Source organism: Balearica regulorum, chromosome 5 (genome assembly GCF_011004875.1).
Source record: "Balearica regulorum gibbericeps isolate bBalReg1 chromosome 5, bBalReg1.pri, whole genome shotgun sequence".
In the NCBI taxonomy this organism is placed as follows: Eukaryota; Metazoa; Chordata; class Aves; order Gruiformes; family Gruidae; genus Balearica; species Balearica regulorum.
This window is the reverse complement of record NC_046188.1, coordinates 10,428,448-10,449,787: the sequence shown is the minus strand read 5'-3', so window position 1 is coordinate 10,449,787 and position 21,340 is coordinate 10,428,448. Positions and strand designations below refer to the sequence as shown.

General features: G+C 43.3%; 1 protein-coding gene across 1 annotated transcript; it reads right to left on the bottom strand.

The window, feature by feature from the left end:
• Positions 1-1,302: 1,302 nt before the first annotated feature.
• Positions 1,303-20,528, bottom strand: TMEM179 (transmembrane protein 179). Its single transcript, XM_010312763.2, has 4 exons — positions 20,115-20,528; positions 15,769-15,906; positions 14,162-14,240; positions 1,303-11,301 (listed from the first exon to the last, which is right to left on the bottom strand). Exons 1-4 carry the CDS (start codon positions 20,414-20,416, stop codon positions 11,122-11,124), a joined length of 699 nt encoding a protein of 232 aa, XP_010311065.1. The 5' UTR covers positions 20,417-20,528; the 3' UTR covers positions 1,303-11,121.
• Between the last annotated feature and the right edge of the window lie 812 nt (positions 20,529-21,340).

The following is a 21,340-nucleotide window of genomic DNA, read 5'->3' as shown; positions in this document are numbered from 1 at the left end:
CTGAGAATTGCCCATAAAGACGTAAAAAGGAGAGAGAGTACATAATTTATTACAAAAGATCGAGATGCTCACCTGAATTCACATGGTAAATCACTTTAGAAGTCAAGAGTCCTGAAGCCAACCAGTTCTGAGCAATTATTTAATCCAGCTTGGAAGTAGTCATGTTTTTGCTTTAAAGGGCTGAAAGAGGAGTGATGGAGGACAGGAGTCTTGTGGAAATTTTTGAAGCAGACAGTGAGTAGGTGGGCTTCCCAGGGGCGGTGTCTGGGGTGGCAGGAGTCCAAGGGCCAGAAGAAAGTAGAAATGAGGCCTGTGCATGAAAATGGACTAGTAACAGGGCCTAACGGTAGAAGTACTGCCTAATATCCCTTATGCAATGGGTAATGAATCAATGCACAACAGAAATCAGCAGACCACAACAGTACTGGGTAAGCGTTGTTTTGACAGCGTTCAGTACATTCCTGCAGCAGGAACGGAGGGCAGCTGCCAACACTCTCTTCAGGCAGGCTCACCACATCAACAGCACCTGATTGCACTAGCAGGCGTATCCATACCCGTATGATTAGAGGAGATAGAAAAGGACACAGTGAGATGACGCTAGATTTTTTTTACATTAACCTTTTAATGCACTCAGCATTAGCTCTGGTAAAAGGCAATGCTGAAGACTGCTTCTAGTCCTGCTCCCTCCTTTCATCTCTCTAACCCTGCTAGTCTGGAAACAAGCTAATGAAGCAGGAGAAGTTCATAGCAGCAATTTTAATTGTCATTTCTACCTTTTTGCCACTTAGAAGCAAGGAGAAGGGCTGGCAGTATGTGACTAGAAAAAGGGTTTTACCAGCTGGCCTCAAGGAATAACTCAGGAACCTCTAAAATAATAGCATGGACTTGTGTCTTATTAATTCCTTGGTCCAAGGTAGCTGTAGGGAACCTTTAGTTCTATCCTTGAAGACAAAGGCTGATGTTACAAGAAGAAAATTAACCAGTTGGTATTTAGAAAATAAACCTGCCCATGTAGCCCGTGGTCCCACTCTACATTTGATAACAAGCTGCCTTTCAGCTGCATGCTGGCATGGGAGCATCTTCTCCTTGCCTGCTATGGTATTAGGGTTCACTGCTGGAATATGGTACCGAAAAGGCTCAGGAAGCTTAGGATGGTTGGCCATATCCTTGACCATGCAAGCTGTGGCACGGAGATGCTGGGGAATGAGTACATGAACTAAGATGCTACCACTAACTGAGAACTATTTTTTCTCTTACATTGCAACAATTTAAATACGCCTTCAAAAAACAAGCATAGAAATATTGACTTTTCAAATAATTTATTTGTATATATCACCAAATCATAAAAAGCCAATGCACTGTCCAGCAAAAAGCATTAATATATAAAACACGTTAACTCATTATCAGTAACACTAGAGTGTATCATTTATACTGAACCCAGTCCAGCTCCTACTAAAGCCAAAGGAAACTTTATCAGCGAATCCATTAGCAGAAGGATTGGACTCAGAGTTTTTATTTCCTAGGTGTTTACAAAGGGCTATATTAAAATGCTAGTAAAAAGCTTCCCTTTTGAGACTGTATCAAAACAATAATAAACCTCACTCCAGTTCTGTTTCTGTCAAATGCATGCAATTAAAGCTCCAAATCAGCAGTCATTACACTGCAAAAGACCATACAAATCAAGAGAGATAATATTCAAAACCGATCAGGCTCTACCTTCAGCTTGTGTGGAGTGATGTGGCTCCAGCGTGGCTCACAAGCTAAGCTATATACACCAGCAAAGGATCTGCCTCTCTACTGCTTTCAACAGTTAAACAAATAATGAAAAAGTGTTCAGTTTTGCCCCCAAATACCCATGATGCAGGGACCTCTTTAGCAGCATAACACAATGGTTAGTCCAGACTCATATAAAGCTTTTCCCACATGGCTATAAGAAGAGATAGTAGCTCATGAATGTCTAAGTCACAGGACATACATTTCAGAGAGTCTTTCAAGCTCTGCACTGACTTATAAATGAGAAAGATCAGCTTCAGATCTTTGCAGGTGGTACCACACAAAACCCCCAAACCTTTTAAAACTATGGGTGGTGATGAGCTTTTTTAAACAATGGCAAGTCTACGGAGATTTGGGAAGAGTCTTTCCTTCCCCACACAAGCCACGAGCTGCACAGGGCCAAGGGTCAGCTGTAGGGTATCCAGATCTACCAACACAGAGAGAAGAGGTTTCCAAAGCAGCCTCTCCAAACCTGGTGGCAATGCCAGCACCTTTACACTAGATGTCTGCACAGCTGACACAGGTGGCTCTCTCAAGAAGCCAAGTGTAGGCAAACCCATTGCTTCAAGGAGATGCTCTGCAGTTTGTGAAGCCACACGAGCGGGCTGGGGCTGAGCGGGCCAAGTAAACGCTGAAATTGGTGTCAGCGCTACCAGCGAAGGCACTGTCATGTGGGATCCCTCACATGGCAGCCTGAAAGCTGAAATCCCTCATGGGAAACGCACTAACGGTTCTCCTCGCTACCTATCTCTGTTCTGATTTATGGCACATTGCTGTCTCCCTCAGCAGTCCTTGTCCCCAGTAGGAAGAGATATGAGAAATAAGGCCTGATCAGCTTGATGGCAATAAAACCCTCCGTAAAGGTTGGAACAATGTTTTTGGAGATGAAAGGATCTGGGAGGAGATATCAGTGGAACTGGTTTTTCGTTTGTTTTGGTTTGTTTGGTTTGGTTATAAATGTTCAAAAACCTCTTAGCCTTGTACTTCAGATCACTATATATTGATTTCTTAATTGTGTAGCTTGGGCTGAAAAATAGCAATAGTTTTATTCAGAGAGTATTTGACCAGATTTGCTCTGTTGCCATCAGTCTGCACTAGCTGTGGACCCCACTGCCACGTTCCTCCCCCGGAAGGATGCTGCTCATCACAGAGCTTCTCAGCATCATTTCGCAAAAGGACTGCTTGCAACTCCTGAAAACTGTGGTTTAATAAGGAGACTGTTAGCACCTTTCGAAGTCAAATGTTGAACACTGTTTTAACAATGATGGTTAAAACTGTTGCAGCAGCCTAGAAAGTGGAAAGGGTTAACTGATTAAATCAAAATCCAGTGTGTTGCAGGAAGATGTGCTCTATTTCAGACACAAACTGTTGGAATTCACAGTGTTAATGGGGAACAATAATTCCCTCTGCTGCAGGAGTGAGTGGGGGAAGAGCTCTGGACTGTGTTGTGTGGGACACCATGACAGATGATTTTCAAACATCCCCCTGCCTTAATATCTACAGTTTAACATAGCACTCATCTAACTCCAACAGGTTCCTTGAGGGACTGCTGGCACCAGCCTTGAGAACCTCCTAGAGCAACATGTCACCCAAATCAGGCCTGGCTTATGTAAAGGGAAGGGTTTGATGTCATACCCCAGAGAGCCCAAGTGAGAACAGGGAAAAGTCTGTGATACTTTTTCTTATTTTTTTGACAAAAGGTAAAGTTTGCCATAGGAGCAGCAATTTTTCTTACATTCATAAATACTCTTCAGAACCTGTATACACACTGGAGTCAAATTTGCCCAAATCTGGGGCCCGGGGGCGGGGGAGGGGCAGGGAAGTGAGGGGAAAGTAAGGAGGAGATAAAGAGCAGTTTTGTCACAGGACTGTTTACTCACTCATGTGAGAAATGGCCCAGGATGTCAACAGCAATAAGTCTTCATTCCCACCTCCTGGCAGGTTGTCTCAACCCTCACTTTACAACATATACCAGCAGAAAGGGGGAACAAAAACTTCTCAAACTGCGTTTCCACCATATACAAATAATTCAAGCTATTTCAGTGAGCAGGTCTTGCTGCCAAGTACTTTATCTCTTTGATAAACACCAGAATCAGCAGGCTAAAACATGGTTATTTAGGAATTTCAAGCCAAGTAGAAAAGCTCTAACAGGAAAGTTTGAGTGGGATCCAGGATAACACCATGGTGGAAGCATTTGCCATGGAGATGGAGGTTTGTGTCCCCCAGGGCAGAGGGGGCCATTAAACCTATGCCTCGCATGGTTACCGGCCAATGGGGAGGGCTGGGGAAGGATCATTAAAGGCATTTTAACAAGTATCTCATTGGTTTCTGCCACCCCTGTGAAATGCAGCTTTTCAGGTAACATACAACCCTCTATGTCTAACAAATCACAGTTGCTGGCTTTTTGTTTTGGTGAGAAAAAAAATTGAGGGGAAAAAAAAAACAAACAAAAAAAATATCATTGACTACTCAAAAGAGCTACTCACACAGCCCTTCTTGGGTGCCTATGCCCATTTTTTAGGAATAAGGATCTGACAGGAAGCTAATAAGAGTTAAATCCTAAATCCTTTAGCCATCTATGAAAATAGGAGTTAGACTCTCACATGGATTCAGTTCTTTTGACTATTGTGTGCAATAACAGTTCAAGCAGTTATAGCAGCTATGAGAGGTAGAAAAGTTTAAGCACTCAGGTGAATACATTCATGTTAATCTATGTTTGCAATATCAGTTCAATTACACTCTTTGGTATGGACAAAAGAAACTAAAGAGAAAGCATTGCTATGTAAATACTCTTCCCAACAACAGAATGGAAAGATGCTATCAATTACATGCCTGCACTGAAATAAGCAGTATTTGCTATATTTTAAGTAAATTGCTGTCTAACCTCTCAGAAACAAATGTTAAGCTTCCTGAGAGGCATCAGTTGTGTTTTTCGCTATATATCAAGAGTACATCAAAGTGCTGTCTTCTCTACAGTTGTTAGATTCATAAATTATTGAGTGGAATTTTGTCACTTCAAAAAAAACCTAAGAAAACTCTTAGGTGTGTATCTGTGAATACTAAAATACAGCTCAGATTAGGTTTCCTCTTTCTTATGGAGAACAAAAATAGAAACATGCACTTCAAGGCATTAGGACCATGAACAAAAACAATTCTAAAACAATTTCAGTGTTCATGAAGCTATATGAGCACTTTCTCACTGCATGCAGGTGTGGAAACCAGCCAGGCAGAACCTGCCTCTCTTCCCTGATTACCTAAGCATAAGGAAAGGACATTTGTGGTCTCCAAAGCAAACATTCAATGAGATAAAAATGGGCTATTTCCAACAGCAAAGGAAATGGTCTGAGGCACAAATCTAGGTTCTGGATACAGACAGGATTCCCATTAGCTCAAGGATGTTTACGCCCAGGCCCTTGATTTAGAAGAAAAGACAAAAGTTTTGTCAAAATTCAGACTGGTTTGTCACAAAATACTGTAAGTCTTGCTAGTTTGAATGACTCTCTGGATTTTTGTTAAATTTATCATTTAAATAGTAAAAGTGATTTTACATGCAATATGTTTGAGGTGGGGGCTTTAGAGAAGGGAGATGATAAAATCCACATTCACCCAAACACCCCATTTGTATGTACTTTCTCGCACCGAATATTTTGCAGGTGGCATCCATTCTCAATCTGCACATTTGATATTGCATTTCCTGAGACCCATCACACAGATCAATGTGTGATTTGAGGTTGTGCAAAAACCCTGTTTCCAGCATAAAGCCTATGTAATGGCCTGTGGCTCACACTCCCCCAGCAAGGAGACCCCACATTCTGCACCCAGATCAGCCTGGAAAGACTCCTACGCAGATCCCCCATTTCTCAGGAGACAGTGTCCAACCATCAACCTACGGGCTAAGCTGCATGAGGTGTGAACAATTGAGATTGGACCAATATGGAGCAAAGACTAAAAGCTTCTGGAGGACAAACGGAGGTGAAGCATGGCTTTGTATCTCGCTGATGAGAGCCTTCAGGTGGCCAGGGGAATCCTGAGTGTCCTCTCTCATTTCACATGCAACAGCCATTGCACCAAGAACCCCCAAAGCCCTCAAACCAGGAATCACTTTGTCCAGTCTAGCCTTCCATTTCAGGGAGTAACACAGCCTAGGGCATTCTAACCTGCTGTTTACATTGGGGATTTCAAAGATACGGGGCAAGTGCATGTTTTCTTAAAGTGAGTTTTCAGCTTGCTTTAAATACAGAGGGTTATATTCTCAGCCACTGTAAATCAGCTTAGCCCTTCTTTCCCTCAGGACCTACACACTAACTTGCTACAGCAAAGATTTCCTTGAGTTTCTTCAATGATTAAAACAATAAATAAGCTTTCAAATGAATTCTCCCATCTAAACACCTGCTACTAAATAACTGTATGATAAATACATCCTTTTTGCCCTTTGTCACCTTTTTTTTTCTAGCAGCAAATAAATGACTGTTTATAAAAAGACATGCTGTCTTTTTGAGCCAGAATATTGTACTGTGTTGTAGAAGAGTATGGTTTGGCAACCAAAGGATTGACACCACTAGCAAAATATGTTCTGTTTTTCACCTGCAAGTCTGTATTCTAAATGAATTAATAACAGGACCATGTTCATGCCAGGGTCACTGGTCATTTAAGTGCAGAATTCCTGAATCAGGGGAAAACTACTCCTTGCTCATGCAATATAACTGTAAAGTGTGTGCTCCTGTTCCTTGCAGCTCTGCTTCCATCCTGAACATTACAAAGGTTAAATCAACAGTGTTTTGTGTCAGTGAGAGAAGGCCTTGAAGGTAAATGTGACCCTCTGTTCCTAACAGAACTAATACTGGCTAACATCAGGACATTACACAGACATAGAGGAGGAGTTAAAACACCTGCAAACCCCCATTAGAAACCCATCTCAGCCCTTTGGAGGTTGTGCACTGGCCAGCACTTTCCAACTCGCATCACAGCCACATCCACCTCTGGGTATCCGAACCTATGTATCATTGCACAGATCCCAATACTAAGTAAAAAAAAAAGGCAGTGTAGAAAGTTAAGGCAACCTTACAACTATTCCAACCTAAGCTGCCTGTTAAGAGAAGAACTTATATCTGTCTCACAGAAGAGCAGTGGAATATGTCTGTGTACATTGTACATACACACATACACCACCTCCCTGATGCTGAATGCTTTCATGACAGTTTATCTGCTCAAGCATCCATCACTAGTTATTATAACAACCAGTTTTCTAAGGGACCGTAGAAACATTGCCATAGCGCACACATGTGCTTCAGGTTTAAAAGTAAATCATCATGCTCTTATTTTTGCGATTCTTATTGAAAGTTCACAGCTGAAATATGCCTCATGAATTAGTGGAATAAGAACTTAGGAGCATTTGTGCCCTTATGAGGAAATTCTATTCCAAAAAATGGCTTCAATTGTTTCTTCATTATGAAAATAATAAACAGCATTGATCTAAAAGCTCAGACGACACTTGTTAGCTCAGATTTTTCTAATCCAATGTAGACTGCTGGCAGGGAATTCGCAGGGAAATTAACCACAGATGGTAGCCAGGACGTGGGGAATATATTCGATATAACAGAATAATTGTGTAGCAACACCCCCGTGCCTCGGAAAGCAGCATCTAGTTGCGTTTGACCAAGTAAGGCTCTCCTGACATTACTAGCAATTTTCACAGACCAAAACAAAGACTTTTTGACCAGGATTTTAGCATCACAGGGAACACAGTGACTAAGCAACTGCATCCCACATTCCCTAGAATGGCTCACAGCTTTGCGATGGGCAGCAACAGCAGGGGCTGCATGGGCAAAGGCAGCAAAGCTTTTCCTCTTCCACCATGTGACAATAAATAAATGCAAGTATAAATACCACACAGGATTCTAGTTCTTTGAATATACCTCTTGCTAGAGTGTTCCCAGCAGCCTACTTTTGGAGATAGCAGATTAAAGAAGGCATTGGAGTATCACAGAAATGCAACATTTGACTCGGAGAAACTCCTACTGCAGCCACACTCTGTGCTGGTTGGCAATGGATGACTAAAAGCAGAGGTCAGAAATGTACAAAAGAGAGACGTGTGAAAGAGAGAGCATAGGTATGCATGCATGCATGTATGTATGTGTGTATAAATAATACTCCTAACACATTTTCAGCCTGGCATCACCAGGTTGGCCTGAGTGTCCAGGCTTTGGAAGAGGTTGCAGAAAGCTAAACGCAAATAAAAAAGCCCAAGCAGGTCCAATAACTGGGTGTTGCACAATACCCTGTCTCCCTGCAAGTCAGCCAGGAGCTTCTCACTACATGCTCTGCCTTCTCACCTGCCTAAGGGCTCCCTTCAAAACTAGCTTTGCTTTTCAGCATCACTGATGCTTGCAAGCATGTGCCAGCCTCACCTCACCTGGTCAAGTGAGGGAAGCTGAGGAAAAGAGATTGGGATGCATGTGGCAGTCAAAGAAGAGCCTCAGCCTCTTTTCAGTTTACGTGCCAACTCCAACAGCCCACATGCTTCATTCATGGGCACTGAAATGCAACTAGGGTGAGAAGAATTCACCCAGGTAAATGAATGAGAGAGGCCAAGCCTTGATGCCAAGTTAACAGGTGAGTCTGTGCATGTACTTGTGTTGAGCTGGACTTTCCAAAGGCTGAAGTAAGGTGTTTCATTCCTACTAACTTTTACTTTGAGGTGGGATCCTGGCTGCCCCAGGTGCTTTAAAGATCCCACTTTTTGTCTATTGAGCTGCAGAACATTGAAGATAGTGTCAGGGAGACAGTGTCAATGTGACAAATGCTACTGAAGATGCTAGCCACAAAAGTCAACAAGAGTAAAAACCCCAGCACCAGTGTTTGTTGCTTCTCGTGGAAGTGGAAAGGAGGAAAAGACCCCGAGACAGCCAAAAAGAGGTAGAAGAGAGCATGCGCTCCAGACAACCTCACTGATGAGAAACATCATCTTCCTTCTCAGAAACAGAGACGAGACTTGAGCCCTGGATCTCAGAGCAAGGATGAGAAGGAAACACTTGCTATCTTATGCCTCTTGGTTCTTCAAACCCCCAGGCAAGACCAGGAACGATGGTCCCAACCCACATGTTAGTTCAGCTTAAACCTGATTTGGCACATACATAAAATACAAAAAACAGTAGCATGGGTCCATGTGAGGAGTAAGGCATGCACTGAAGTAATTTGTGGGAAGAGATATCACTGCTGAATCTTAAATTCAAAGTGAGATTGGAAGGACAAGTAGTGTCTTTTGCAGTTGGAGAAGCAACTGAGGAAACACGGGAAGCAGGCTAACTTTCAGGACCCAGGCTCTTCTTCAGGGTATGAATGGAAAGTCATGCCCTGGCAAAGGGCTTAGATATCTACAAGTGTGTCTCTCTTATTGGATCAACAGAATAAAAAAAGGCACTCCAGCCATCCTGATATCTGAATATTAAATTGATACTAATTAACTTGATCTCTGATTCCCTCTTCAGGAATTCCTCCTCTGATGTCAATTCACAACTACAAAAAAGCCACCGCTGTAGAGCTTTCAAAGGAATTGCATTCCCTTGTGGGCAGAAATCATGCTGACAAACAGACAGCTGTGGCCAGCTGGGGCTATAAGCGATGTTCACAGGGCCAGCTCACTGTTTACAGCCCATGGAGGGTTTTTTCTCCTAAACCTATGAGAAAAATTTGGCTATTGAACGTAATGTTAGGTTTTATGCCCTAAAATACTTACTAATTCAAGGATTTTTTTAATGACTTCAAATTCTGTTTCAACCAAAACACTTAAGCCAGTACTTAACTTTAAGCATTACATAGTCCCCAGAAGACAACAGTAAATCTGCATGGTTGTGCTAGCCCCAGGCTTGAGCTCTGACGGGGTAGAAGCCTTCTGTCTTCTCTCCCCTCCTTCCTATTTACCAGGCAATATAGTTGTGCATGGTTTGCACTCATGTTGCAATAAATTCAGTCTCAGCTCAAACACAGCTGCCACAGACAGTGTCGGTGTACTCCAAAAAAATCTTCTTCAGCCTAAACTCAACTGCTTGCTTAAGTTTTCTGCTGAATCAGGGTCTTCTGTGTAATGTGTACCCAGGGATAACTGCCTAATTCTAGTACAACTTTACTTCTCTGTCGTGCAAATCCCACGCTCAGATGAGTGACTCTTCTTAATTATCAGATCTACTTCTTGTCTCAATCATGCATCTTATTTGTTGAAGCACTGGCAAAGCAAAACTGAAAGCAACAACGAAGCCACTAGTGAGCTTTGTGTAAATAACAGTTGTTCTCTTTTCACAGCCCTGGAACTCCTGCCTGTGAACGGGGAGCATGGACCCATTCAACACTGAACTACCTATAAAATAATTCAGCTGTTCGAGCTCCTTGCTATTTTTATAGATAAATAGAGATACCTACAATGCAAATGTTTACAGTAATTTTGCATACCCTATATGAAAAAAATATCACAAGTAAATTCTTATACTCAAAACTGAATAATATACAATGTTAGGGACCAAGTTACATTTATAAATGCACAAGCATTAATACTATCTATTCAGCCTAATTTCTTAGTATGCAAGCTTCAGCAATGGCTAGCTACGCTACAGGAGTCTTAATAAATGTTGGTCATGCCAAAATCTAAGAAACAAAGCCACAAAATTTCTCCACCATCCTTCCAAGTGATACACAGCTTTTTACAGATAATGTGATACTATAGCAGTTTCATGAAATTCATACACTGTCCAATATTAAATATCAAGTCTGGAACACAGGTCTCTCTTCTAAATAAACTCTAAATCAGAGCAGGAGCAACAGGTTTGTCAGCATTGCGTCCACACATAGCAAAAGCAGAGACAGCAAGAGTCTGTACCTGGACCAGAGCTGCAATTACCCAGAATAAAGTGATAATAGGGGCAACTTTACTAACAGAAGGGAGGAGACGGAGAGAAGAGGGACTGGACACAGCCCCAGTTACAACTGTTGTTGCAGAATAGTTTGAAGAAATAGCCTAGACTCTGTAGCCTGGTCTTGCCAGCACAGTCCTCAAAAATGGCCCCTTCCCCAAAAGCCAATGATAGCATGTAGGAGCTCTGCTAGAAGGAACAGGTTACAGATTGTGCCTGAACAGGACAGAAAGTTTACTGTGTCAATGGCACATGGGGCTGTTTATTCTCTGTATACTAATATAAGGATTTCTGCCAACAATTTCTCATGGAAGAAGTAGGTGATTCACAAGTACATGTCCTTTCAGGAAAGAAAAGATCTCACACACTCAATACCCTGACTCAACTTCAGCTCACACTACTGATTAATAAAGTCTAGATCCTGCCCTGGAAATTTGCTTACACTTTAGATCATGCCACTTTTCTCATCTTGCAAAGAGGTTCGTGAAGAGGATCTTCCTAGCAACAGCTCCTTCTCATGGATCAGGCTATCTAGCAGGTCCTCCTGTCTGTAGTTGTGATAAACCTTCAGGAAAGCCAGAATGGTAATTCCCAGCCAGGTCAGCCAGGCAGCCCAGAGACCAAACTAGAAAAGAAAAGAAATGATAAAGAGGTCAGTACTGTATCGTAATAACAAAGTCAACTATCCAGGTGAATACCAAAATCTCAGCTGGACCAAAACCCATGGAGTCACACCAAGTCATATCCAGTGAGGTCCTGGCCCCACTGTTCCTCAACTCTGTTAAGTTATTCCTAGCTTAAAAGGGAAAACTCTTCATGTACTAGAAAAACTGAAGCAAAAATGTACTAAGTACAATAGTGAAATAAAGAAATTTGTATAATCCAGGTTGAACTGCACCCATTGAACTTCCCATATCTGACATTCGGGTCAACTCAAAATTCTTGGATTATTTCACTTTTCTTACTTTAGAACTGCAACATGTTTTAAGTTATTTTCCAAAACTTTCTTCCCAAGTCTTTTGGGCCTCCCACTACCCCTAGAGAAGTGTAAATGTTAAGGTATTTCTATTCAAAATATTGTTGAGAAAATCTCACCAATTGAACTGTGGTAACTGGTTCACATTAGCATGAACTCAGAGAGCAAGAAAAACCCACTCCAATCCACCCAAGTTCCTAGTGGCTCATTTATACCTGACATGAGATACCTGACCTTAAAGCCTCAGATCTGCAACAGGTTCCATCACTAACTCGTCAGTCTCTCTTGCTTAACTTCGCAGAAATAATTACACTTTGATTGGTATAGTACTTGAACGTTGGCCTCCCTGCCTCAGAGGAGGCTCATTTGTAGTAAGGCATTCTGGCAGAAATTCCATTTTAATTCTATGATGCCTTTAGCAAAGAAACATTAATTGAATCTCTGTATTTCAGTTTTGACATAGTGCATTTTTAATTAAAAAAATACAACAATTTAAACACTTCCGGACAGTAATACAGCTGTTTACTCTAATAGCCAATTTAGATAAGCAAGGACCACTATTTTTTAAAGGGAGTTTATGCTCCTATATATCTTACCCACTTTGGAAATTCTCTTAAGTATTTCTACCTATACTTACAATTATCTCAGTTCACCAGTAAAGAATACTTTCGAGTTATTCTACAAACCTTGGAAATAAGGAGATATTAATTTGGCTTTATATGACTAGATTTAGAGAACTGGAAGCTTTGCATTCATTTCTTAAGCACCACTTCATTAATGAAATGTCTTAAAGGCATTCAGATATCTGCTACTGCTGTGGTCTTCTCAGCATATTTGATATTAAAGAATCTACATAGATTTAGCCAAATTCAGTGAAACTCCCAGAGCCATTCTGATGAGTTGGAAACATCTGAATGGAGGAAAGCAGACAGAGATGGGGTCTGGGTACGTGTATTTGTACACGTGTTTGTACACACGCATACACATGTGCCAAATATCCAAAGCTTTAATTAAGTTGCCTGTTCTTCCCTTCCAGATTTAACCCAAAGCCTGTATTTGTAATTCTTAAATTGTCAGCAATCTTGATATTTCCATTCCGACCACTGCTTATAAATAAAGCCTACACCAGTAAATTATTGCACTTATAAGGAAACTTTTGCTTTAGACGGTAAGTCTAGTCTACTCTTGCGTTTTTCTTCTACTGTTTCAAAGAAACTTATTTACCCTCCATAGACAGACCCATTCTCATGCCTCCATCCAACTCTTCTTACCACATCTCAGATATCAAAAGACAATGATGAAGGATTTTGTTCCCTGCTCGGTCCTTTCTTCAAACAGTTGCAATCAGGATTCACTTTGGCACTACTGGATTCAGCTTTTGAAGCCAAACGGTGTTTTCCTGGAGCTGTTACGCTCCCAGGCTCCTCATACTTGGGTGTTTGCAGAGCTTGGAGGCTGCACCTTGCAGGCTAGCTCTACCCAGGAACATCTGGAGGGATGTGGATCGGTGTGGGGAGCCGCATCCAACAGCTTGGGCTGATCCTTCTATACCGTGATATGTTAACTCTCCTCCAACTGAAGTGCTATGTGCACGGACCTTGACTTTTTAGGCATGGCTCTGTGTCAGAGAAATGCCTTCTCTTGCATATAGATTACCAACTCTACACCCTGAGATCACAAGGTGGACATGGACATTTCATCTCCGTGAACTCAAAGCTGCAGATTGATAACAGGTTTACTGCTGCTACCGCCCCACTAGCTGGCAGATTAGGAGCTAATGGCAAAATCTGCTGCAAAATACATCTTGGCCTTGGGCTAGCATCATACAAAAAGGTCACTTTTATGGCATATTTCTGCGCCTCTTCCTGTGCAGGACAACATAAGAAGTGTGTGTATGGGTGCAGCCCTGCATGGATGGGGCTATCCTCCTTGCAGAACTAGTATGTGCTCACATGCACAAGTGCTCATATCCCTGAATTTGATTGTTGACTTAGAGCTAACATATTCAATAGAAAGGTCTGACAGCCTTAGAAGTCTAATCCTCAAAGATTCATCAGAAAGCAGCCCTATCTAAATGACAGTAATTATTTTCAATGGTCTGATATTTATTTGACTCAGACAATCTCAAACAAACTCATGGAAGACAAAGCTAATAGCCCCATGATCTGGTGCAGGTCAGACACTATTCTGAACAGCAATGAAGAGCTCTGGGACACCAGGTCGTTGCAACGTTTGCAGAGCTCATCCTTTGGAGGAACAATAAATTTTCCATCATGAGTAACAAGATCAGTTGCAGAGTCAGGTTTTGGCATGTCCACATTCAAAACTATCTGTTTTGGATTTAAAATGCAAATGTGCCCATCACTATCATCCTGATTCAGCACTCAAGTGAAGTCAGTGGAAATGTTCCCGCTGATTTCAGAGGAATGGTAGTTCAGCTCCAGCAATTCCGGATCAATGAGCAAATGGCAAATGAACTGGAATAGAACCATGACCTAGTCTGACTCACCTGTGCAATAGCAAACTGGTCGTAGAAAGCAGAGTTTTCTAAGTTCAGTTCAAGATCTATATCCTGTAATTCTTCACAGCTACCCAAGGAAGGCATTTGGAGGGGGAAAAAAAAAATTTATTTCAGAGATTCCAAACAGACGAACCAAACATAAAATGAAGCAACATCTTAAATGTGTTTCAAACAGTCAAACCAGAATGTTCTATCAAAAGATATTTAAGTTATTGCAGTAACCAGGTTGCTTGCCAATCTTCTCTAAAACTAGTCTAAAAGAGGCATGTAATTACTTTCTTTAAAAAAAAATATGTATAATTATGTAAGTCATACCACCAATCTTCCATAAGTGGAACTCTAATAGTTATTATGAAAACAGTATACTTAAAAGCCTCTTGTCCCACTACCCCCAAGCCTCCCACACATATACATCTGGCATCACCCCAGCTTGGTTGCTTCACCCCTCAATGAAACAAAGTGTATGAGCCTCCGTTACCTTTTGACTTCATCAGGAAAAGCCTCAGAAGAAGGTATTGTGTGGGTGTTTTTGTTTCAGATGCTCCAGCAAGGAGACGATACTCTGATGGTAAGATAGAGGCTGCCTACAGATTTTACAAATAACTTGGACTTTTATTGGTGTGAAAAAAATCCCAGGATTTTGAGGTTGTCTTTCTATCTCTTGGTTGATTTCTGCAGCCTCTTCTCTCTCCTTTTCAGTGCTGTCGGTCATCTTGGGTTCTTATCCGAATATTCGATTAGATGTTTTTTTGTAATTGAATTTTTAACCGAATATTCGAATAATTCGATTAATCGTTGCAGCCCTAAACAGAACATTTACTATGGCATTTTACAACATATGACAATGTGCAACATAAATGTACGGTTTAAGTAGTACGTTTATTCAATATCATATGACATAAAATGTCACCTTTTCCTGTCTCATCGTTGTTATTTGTTTGATAGGAAAAATCTGCCTCAACTTATCATGTGTCCTCTAAGGAGCATAAGCATCGTAGACCATTTTAGGACCTGCACATTTCGTGCACTGTAAGAAAGTATCAGCCATCTGTACTTTGCACTTTCCATTCTTTGGCTCTCAGGGCCTCCACAGCACCACTATGAAGCCAGCATCTTTATAGCAATTTCTGGATGCTGGTGCGCTGTGGAACAGGCAGGATGAGTGACTTGCCTGCTGTCACACAGCGGGTCGGTGGCAGAGCCAGGACAGCAAGCCAGGAGCCCTGACTCCCAGTTCCCTGCCCTGCTCACAAGACCATACTCCCCCCATTCTTACAGCATTTCCAAATCTAGCTCTCCTTTAGAAATGAAAATTTTTAAACTAATGGATTTCTTTTGCATACGGTCGTGACTCTTAACGAGACCATGAAATGCCGTGTAAACCGTACTTTTCTTTGTGGGGAATTAAATGCAAAAAAAAAAAGTATTATTTGCTTTTTTTTTTGTTCCAGATGAAAAAAATCTGGATTTCCACATTACAGATGCCTTCTCCCCCTTGCTCACCTTGCATGTAATAACTACATTTTATAACATCACTGTTCATTTGTGCATATATGAAAAAAAAAAAGGAAGAAAATGTATTCTTCAATACTAACCTATTTGGCATGCTTCCTTTTTCAGTAATTGCATCACACCACATGTTAAATCCTACACTCACTATAGTGCTAGCAATAAATGTGATAAACACCACAAAGGCGCTGATCAGCAGATTCAGGAAGGCATAAAAGAAAGAGCTGCAATAAAAAGGAAGAAAAATGTAACTCATAAACAGCTGAAACACATCATCAGCAGTCTCTCTAAGCAGCATACGCTGGGCACAAAGATATCAGTTTCCATTTGAAACATGTATGCTTTAATTAAGAACACCTAATACATTGAAAAACTATGGGTTGTGATTTTGAGTCACATTATCTTCGTTTGTAAATGCTTTTGATTTTGATTTTTTTTTTTCACCATAAGAGGATGGGGCTTTAAATCATAAATACTAAGTGGCGATTGTTCATACATAGCATGGCTTTCATTAGCTGTAATGATGAAAATCACCATTGTTAAAATAAATGTCATTAGCTCAAATTATATAGTAACTGGAGCTAAAATTACTTCATGACTAAAGTGATAATTGGGACAAAAATTGCCTAGGAGAGGGAATCTAAAAATATAACAACACAGTACTGATAGCTATAATCATTTTAAGCAATGTAACTGTCCCGGTTTCGGCCGGGTTAGAGTTAATTTTCTTCCTAGTAGCAAGTATAGTGCTATGTTTTGAATTTAGGATGAGTTGATAATACACTGATATTTCGGTTTTTGCTAGGCAATGTTTACACTAAGTCAAGGACTTTTCATCTTCTCCTGCGAGAAGGCTGGCAGTGCAGAAGCAGCTGGGAGGGGACACGGCCAGGACAGCTGACCCAAACTGGCCAAAGGGATATTCCATACCATATGGTGTCATGCTCAGTATATAACGTGGGGGAAGCTGGCTGGGACTTTAGACCATGGCTTGGGAACTAGCTGGGCATCAGTGGTCTACGGGTGGTGAGCAATTATGCTTATGTTTTGAATATTCTATTATTATTATTACTATTATTATTCTCTTCCTTTTCTGTCCTATTAAACTGCCTTTGTCTCAAGCCACAAGTTTTAGCTTTTTTTTTCTGATTCTCTTCCCCATCCCACTGAGAGGAGAGTGAGGTAACAGCTGTGTGGTTGTTTTAGCTGCTTGCCAGGTTAAATCACAACAGCAACACAAAGTACTGCCATCATAGGACACAGTTTCGTGGGCAATAGGCAGAACAGGTCAGCTTCTCCTGGGACTTCTCTGGGTTTGGTGTCAGTATGATATTTCTGCAGCTGAATGTCAGTTTACTTCAGCCCCATTAAGTCTTCCTAACCAGGGCCAGCCCTAGGCATGTGCTGTGTTTGGAGTGGTAGGGGGTGGGATGCTTACAGTAGTCCCATAAGGCCAGGGATTTCTCTACTAATCTTCCAACCTCACTGCTTAACTGTACCCCTTAATTCTAGTTAATGAAAACTTTCCAATCCTTTTCTCATTCATCTGACCAAATTTTTCACTACTTGAAACTGCTTGAGGTGGTATTTGGAAAGTCTCAGTATCTCAAAACTGGGCATCTACTCTAGGTTGGAGAAAGACTGACGACGCCAGGAGGCAAGTCATCCTATTCAGGTTAGGTGGTAAGGATGAATATGATGAATTTCCCACCAGTGTCACACTCATTATGTTGAAGATAGAAGGAGTCTACTACCACAGAGTACAAAAAAAAACCCAGTAATTTTTTTTCCCTGGTGGATCATTAAATGAAAAGCTGAGAGGCTTTTTGAGTCGGTATTTGAATCCTGGGAAAGTTCTGGGTTAGTCAATCCTAATTTGTACAGGTTATACATGGTGAGACATATGTGACCTCAGAATGAGTTATTTAAAATGAGATGAGGAAACAATTACCAGTGGGGTTAGGATGTTTGTTTCTGGGCTGACATGGCTTTAGAAGGGCTGTCTAGGCTCTCTCCAAAGTGACAGTCATCCCATCCCAATACTGATAGAAAAGAAGTGAAATAAACCACCTTCCAGAAGTGCCTTTACAGACTGTAGCAGGAGCTGGATGCCAAGACACCTGAATTCTAGATGAACGTTGAGGTGAATCCTACTCTTATCCTTTGGCTTTACTAGACTTAGTGGACTAGATCAGCTCATCTCTGCAGAGTGCCACAGTCACCCACATAGCAGATGGAGTTGGTACAAGCAAATCACAGTTCTCTATGTTCACTGTCCCTGCCCTGATCTCACACCTAGCCTAGATTTCATTCCAAGTGTCACTAAAGCCATAGCTACTGGGTGCACCTTAGCATGGTATGCTGGCCTGAGAGGCAGAAAAGATTTGAGCTGTCACTGAATAAAAACAGAGTTGACATCAGAATTCGTAACAGCTCTAGAAAAGGAACAGTTCCCAGGAGTGTTCAGTGGATCATTGCCATCCTGGGACCTCTAGTCCTCCCTCTACTTCCTACACTGCAGCACAGAAGAGGTGCCAAGGTCCAGGATCAGACCTTCCACTGACAAAGCAGGGATGGGTGTTGCACTTGATTTGCACTGGGCAAGCAGTGACCATCACCATGTGCTAGAGGTTCCTCAGGCCAGGGCATACTAGTAGAGAACTGTGCTAATTTGTCTCTCTACCTCACCTATTTTCTTGCTTAGATCAGAATTTCAAGTTACACATGCCAGATTGAGTGGATGCCCTCTAATGATAAATGCTTACACTCAAGGAGAAGTAGCTTTGCAATCCGAGTAGTGAAGTATCTGAGTTGTACCTCTACCTGTCGGCTGAGCTGAGAAGTCACAAGCCCAGATCATGGCTAGCAGCCAGCACTTGCTTTTCCTACTCATGCAGGCAACTCGAACTTGTCCCTGAGGCAAGGGGTGTGGAGACCCTGCTAAGAAGGATTTTTACCAGTCCTAATCATCTGACAGCAATCATACAAAGCCATTGCACATGAAGACTGGCCACCTTGCTAACGCGCGTAGGGTGCCAACCCCGACTTCCTCAGGCCGACTTATTCCAGAGCTGACCCAGCAGCAGCGATCCGAAAGGGACAATTTTCAGAGGCCTGCCCAACGGTGTTAAACTAAATAGCCACATTTGGAAGCAGGCCAGACATCTGATCAAAATGTCATTATTACAAAGGTTTTGCCACTGGTTTCTTCCAAAAATTGACTAGTTCTGAACTCCAAAACTGCAAAAAAGCATCTGGATTCAATTAATCCTCTATATCTATCTGATCACCTGAGGAGGCTGAATTTAAACATATCAAGAAGTCCATGGTTATATTTAGATCTTCCAAGGTAAGTTTTAATATGGAAATAAGTTTCTGATCTATACTTGCTATAGCATACTTTAGTATTGAGCAGCTTGAGAGTGGTCGGAAAGAGCCAGAGAGACAACACTGCAACCCAGTCCCCAATATTACCCACATCAGGGTGTTGTACAAGCCCAGATGTGCGTAACAGCCACTGACCCAAGAAGCCTCCAATCCAAATAGACCTGGACACCAGTGATTTACCCTTGGCATGGTCCCTAAACCAGGGGAAAATGGCTTTCCTAGTCTAGCCAGCCACCAGTACGTGCTCCTGCCACCCACCCGCAGGCTGGGTTACCTGTGCCAGGGGCTCTACCCCGGGTAGCAGGACAGGCCACTGGAGAGCCAAGCACAGAGCACAGCACTCCCGAGCTGCTGCCCAGACCACCAAGCCTCTCACTGTTTCTGCTGGGGTCTGATATCCCTTGGTTTGTCTGAGCACAGTAACCGGCTGCCAGAGCAGCCCTGTGGCTGCTGCAGGGAGCACTCGGCATTGCTCTCATGTTGTAACCAAGCAATAGTTGTTCTCTGCGATAGTTACCATGTCCACCACAAAAGCTGGATAAAAATAGAGGGGAACCACCAAACTGCTCCCTTCTGCCCCCCTCACGCACAACCATGTTGTTTCAAGGTTTTTCAGGCACCCGGTTTACATCTGGGAAAGGCCCCTCTTTGCAGGGACGTGCAGTGGGACCATGGTCAGGAGGCACCTGCAAGCCCCAGCCTCCAGCATCACCCCACAGCTCCCAGCACCCTCCCTGCCCACCGCAGCTGAGCTGGCCAGATGTTGCTCCCAGACTGCAAAAGGACAGCGGGTGCACCGTGGTGAATCAGCCCCCCCCCCACCTCTGCAGGGGAGCATCCTCCAGAGAGGGCCCTGGACGCAAGTGGGGGTGTACATGGTGCGTGTGCAGACGGACACAGGCAATACACCGCCTCACCCCAAACCCCTCTAGGGAACAGGATGATCTGGATTGTGCAAAGCCCAGTGCTTCACCCCTAGGCTGCTCCCACTTGCCCCAGCCTGCAGGAGAGATGGGCACCCCCTGCCCTCCCCAGGGGTACTTACTCCTCATGCCCTTTGCAGAGGAAGAAGAGGGTCCTCCAGGCCTGCACTGTGGCCAGCAGCAGGGAGAGGAGCCCAGTGAAGATGCTGAAGCGGCAAGCGGCCTCGGGCCCCCACTCTTGCACGGTGAAGCGCTGCCTCTCCACCGTCAGGTTGGCGTTGAGCCACATGCCCTCGGTGAAGAGCAGGCACCGGCCGTGGAAGTCGTTGCCATTCTCGGAGAGCGGCACCACGACGATGAAGCTGAAGAGGAAGGCCAGGAAGTAGCAGATGCACTGAGCAAAGAGGAAATTGCTGAGCGCCATGTCCGCGGCTCTGCGCAGGCAGAGGGAGGGAAGGAGGGAGGGAGGCAGGAGGGAGGGATGCAGGAGGGAAGGATGCAGGAGGGAGGGATGCAGGAAGGAGGGATGCGGGGCGGAAGGGAGGGGGACGATGGAGGGATGAAGGGAGGAAGCCTGCAGCAGTAGGGGGTGGGGAGGGAGGATGCGCAGTGCAATGCAATGCAATGCAATGTAATGCAATGCCTCCTCCGGACACGGCTGCTGCCTCTCCCGGCCGGAGCTGCCCCTGCTGATGGCTTCGGGGCTTGCGGGGGGAGCAGAGAGGAAGAGCTGTTGGAGGGGGATCTTTCTTCTTCGGGAAAATCTGACTGCTGATACACCCTGGCGCCCAGGCCGTTAAATCAGTCCGTGCCTCCCCTGCAGGGCTGGGTACCACTGTACCACCGGCTCTCAGTGGGGTATCCCCCTAATGACATAGGACACTGATGTCACCCATGTTGATAGCCATGACACACACCCCTCCACTGAAAACAAACAAACAAACAAACAAAAAAACCCACCAAAACCAAACAACAGAAAACCAACACAAAAAAGAGCTTCATCTTGGCTGCTGGATCTCAACAACTTTTGGCCCCAGTTTCTAAAAATCTGGCCACCAACTTTAGATTGTGGCAATAAGGGACAGGGTGCACAGCCACCCCGGGACCTGCAGACCCAGTGGTTTTGTTCCTAGCCCAGCTGGTCACCCTCCCAACAAGATATTCCAAGTGACAGCAAGAGGCACCATAAATGGAGTAACTTTTGTTGAACCTTGGTGTCAGTTCTGGCTGCCCAGGGTTAGGATCACCTGCATTGTCTCCTGGCTGGCAGATGGAGTAGGGGTGAAAGAAAATAACCCTAAGCTCCAGCTGGACATCGAGCTGAGAATGGACCAGCACAGCAGTGGTA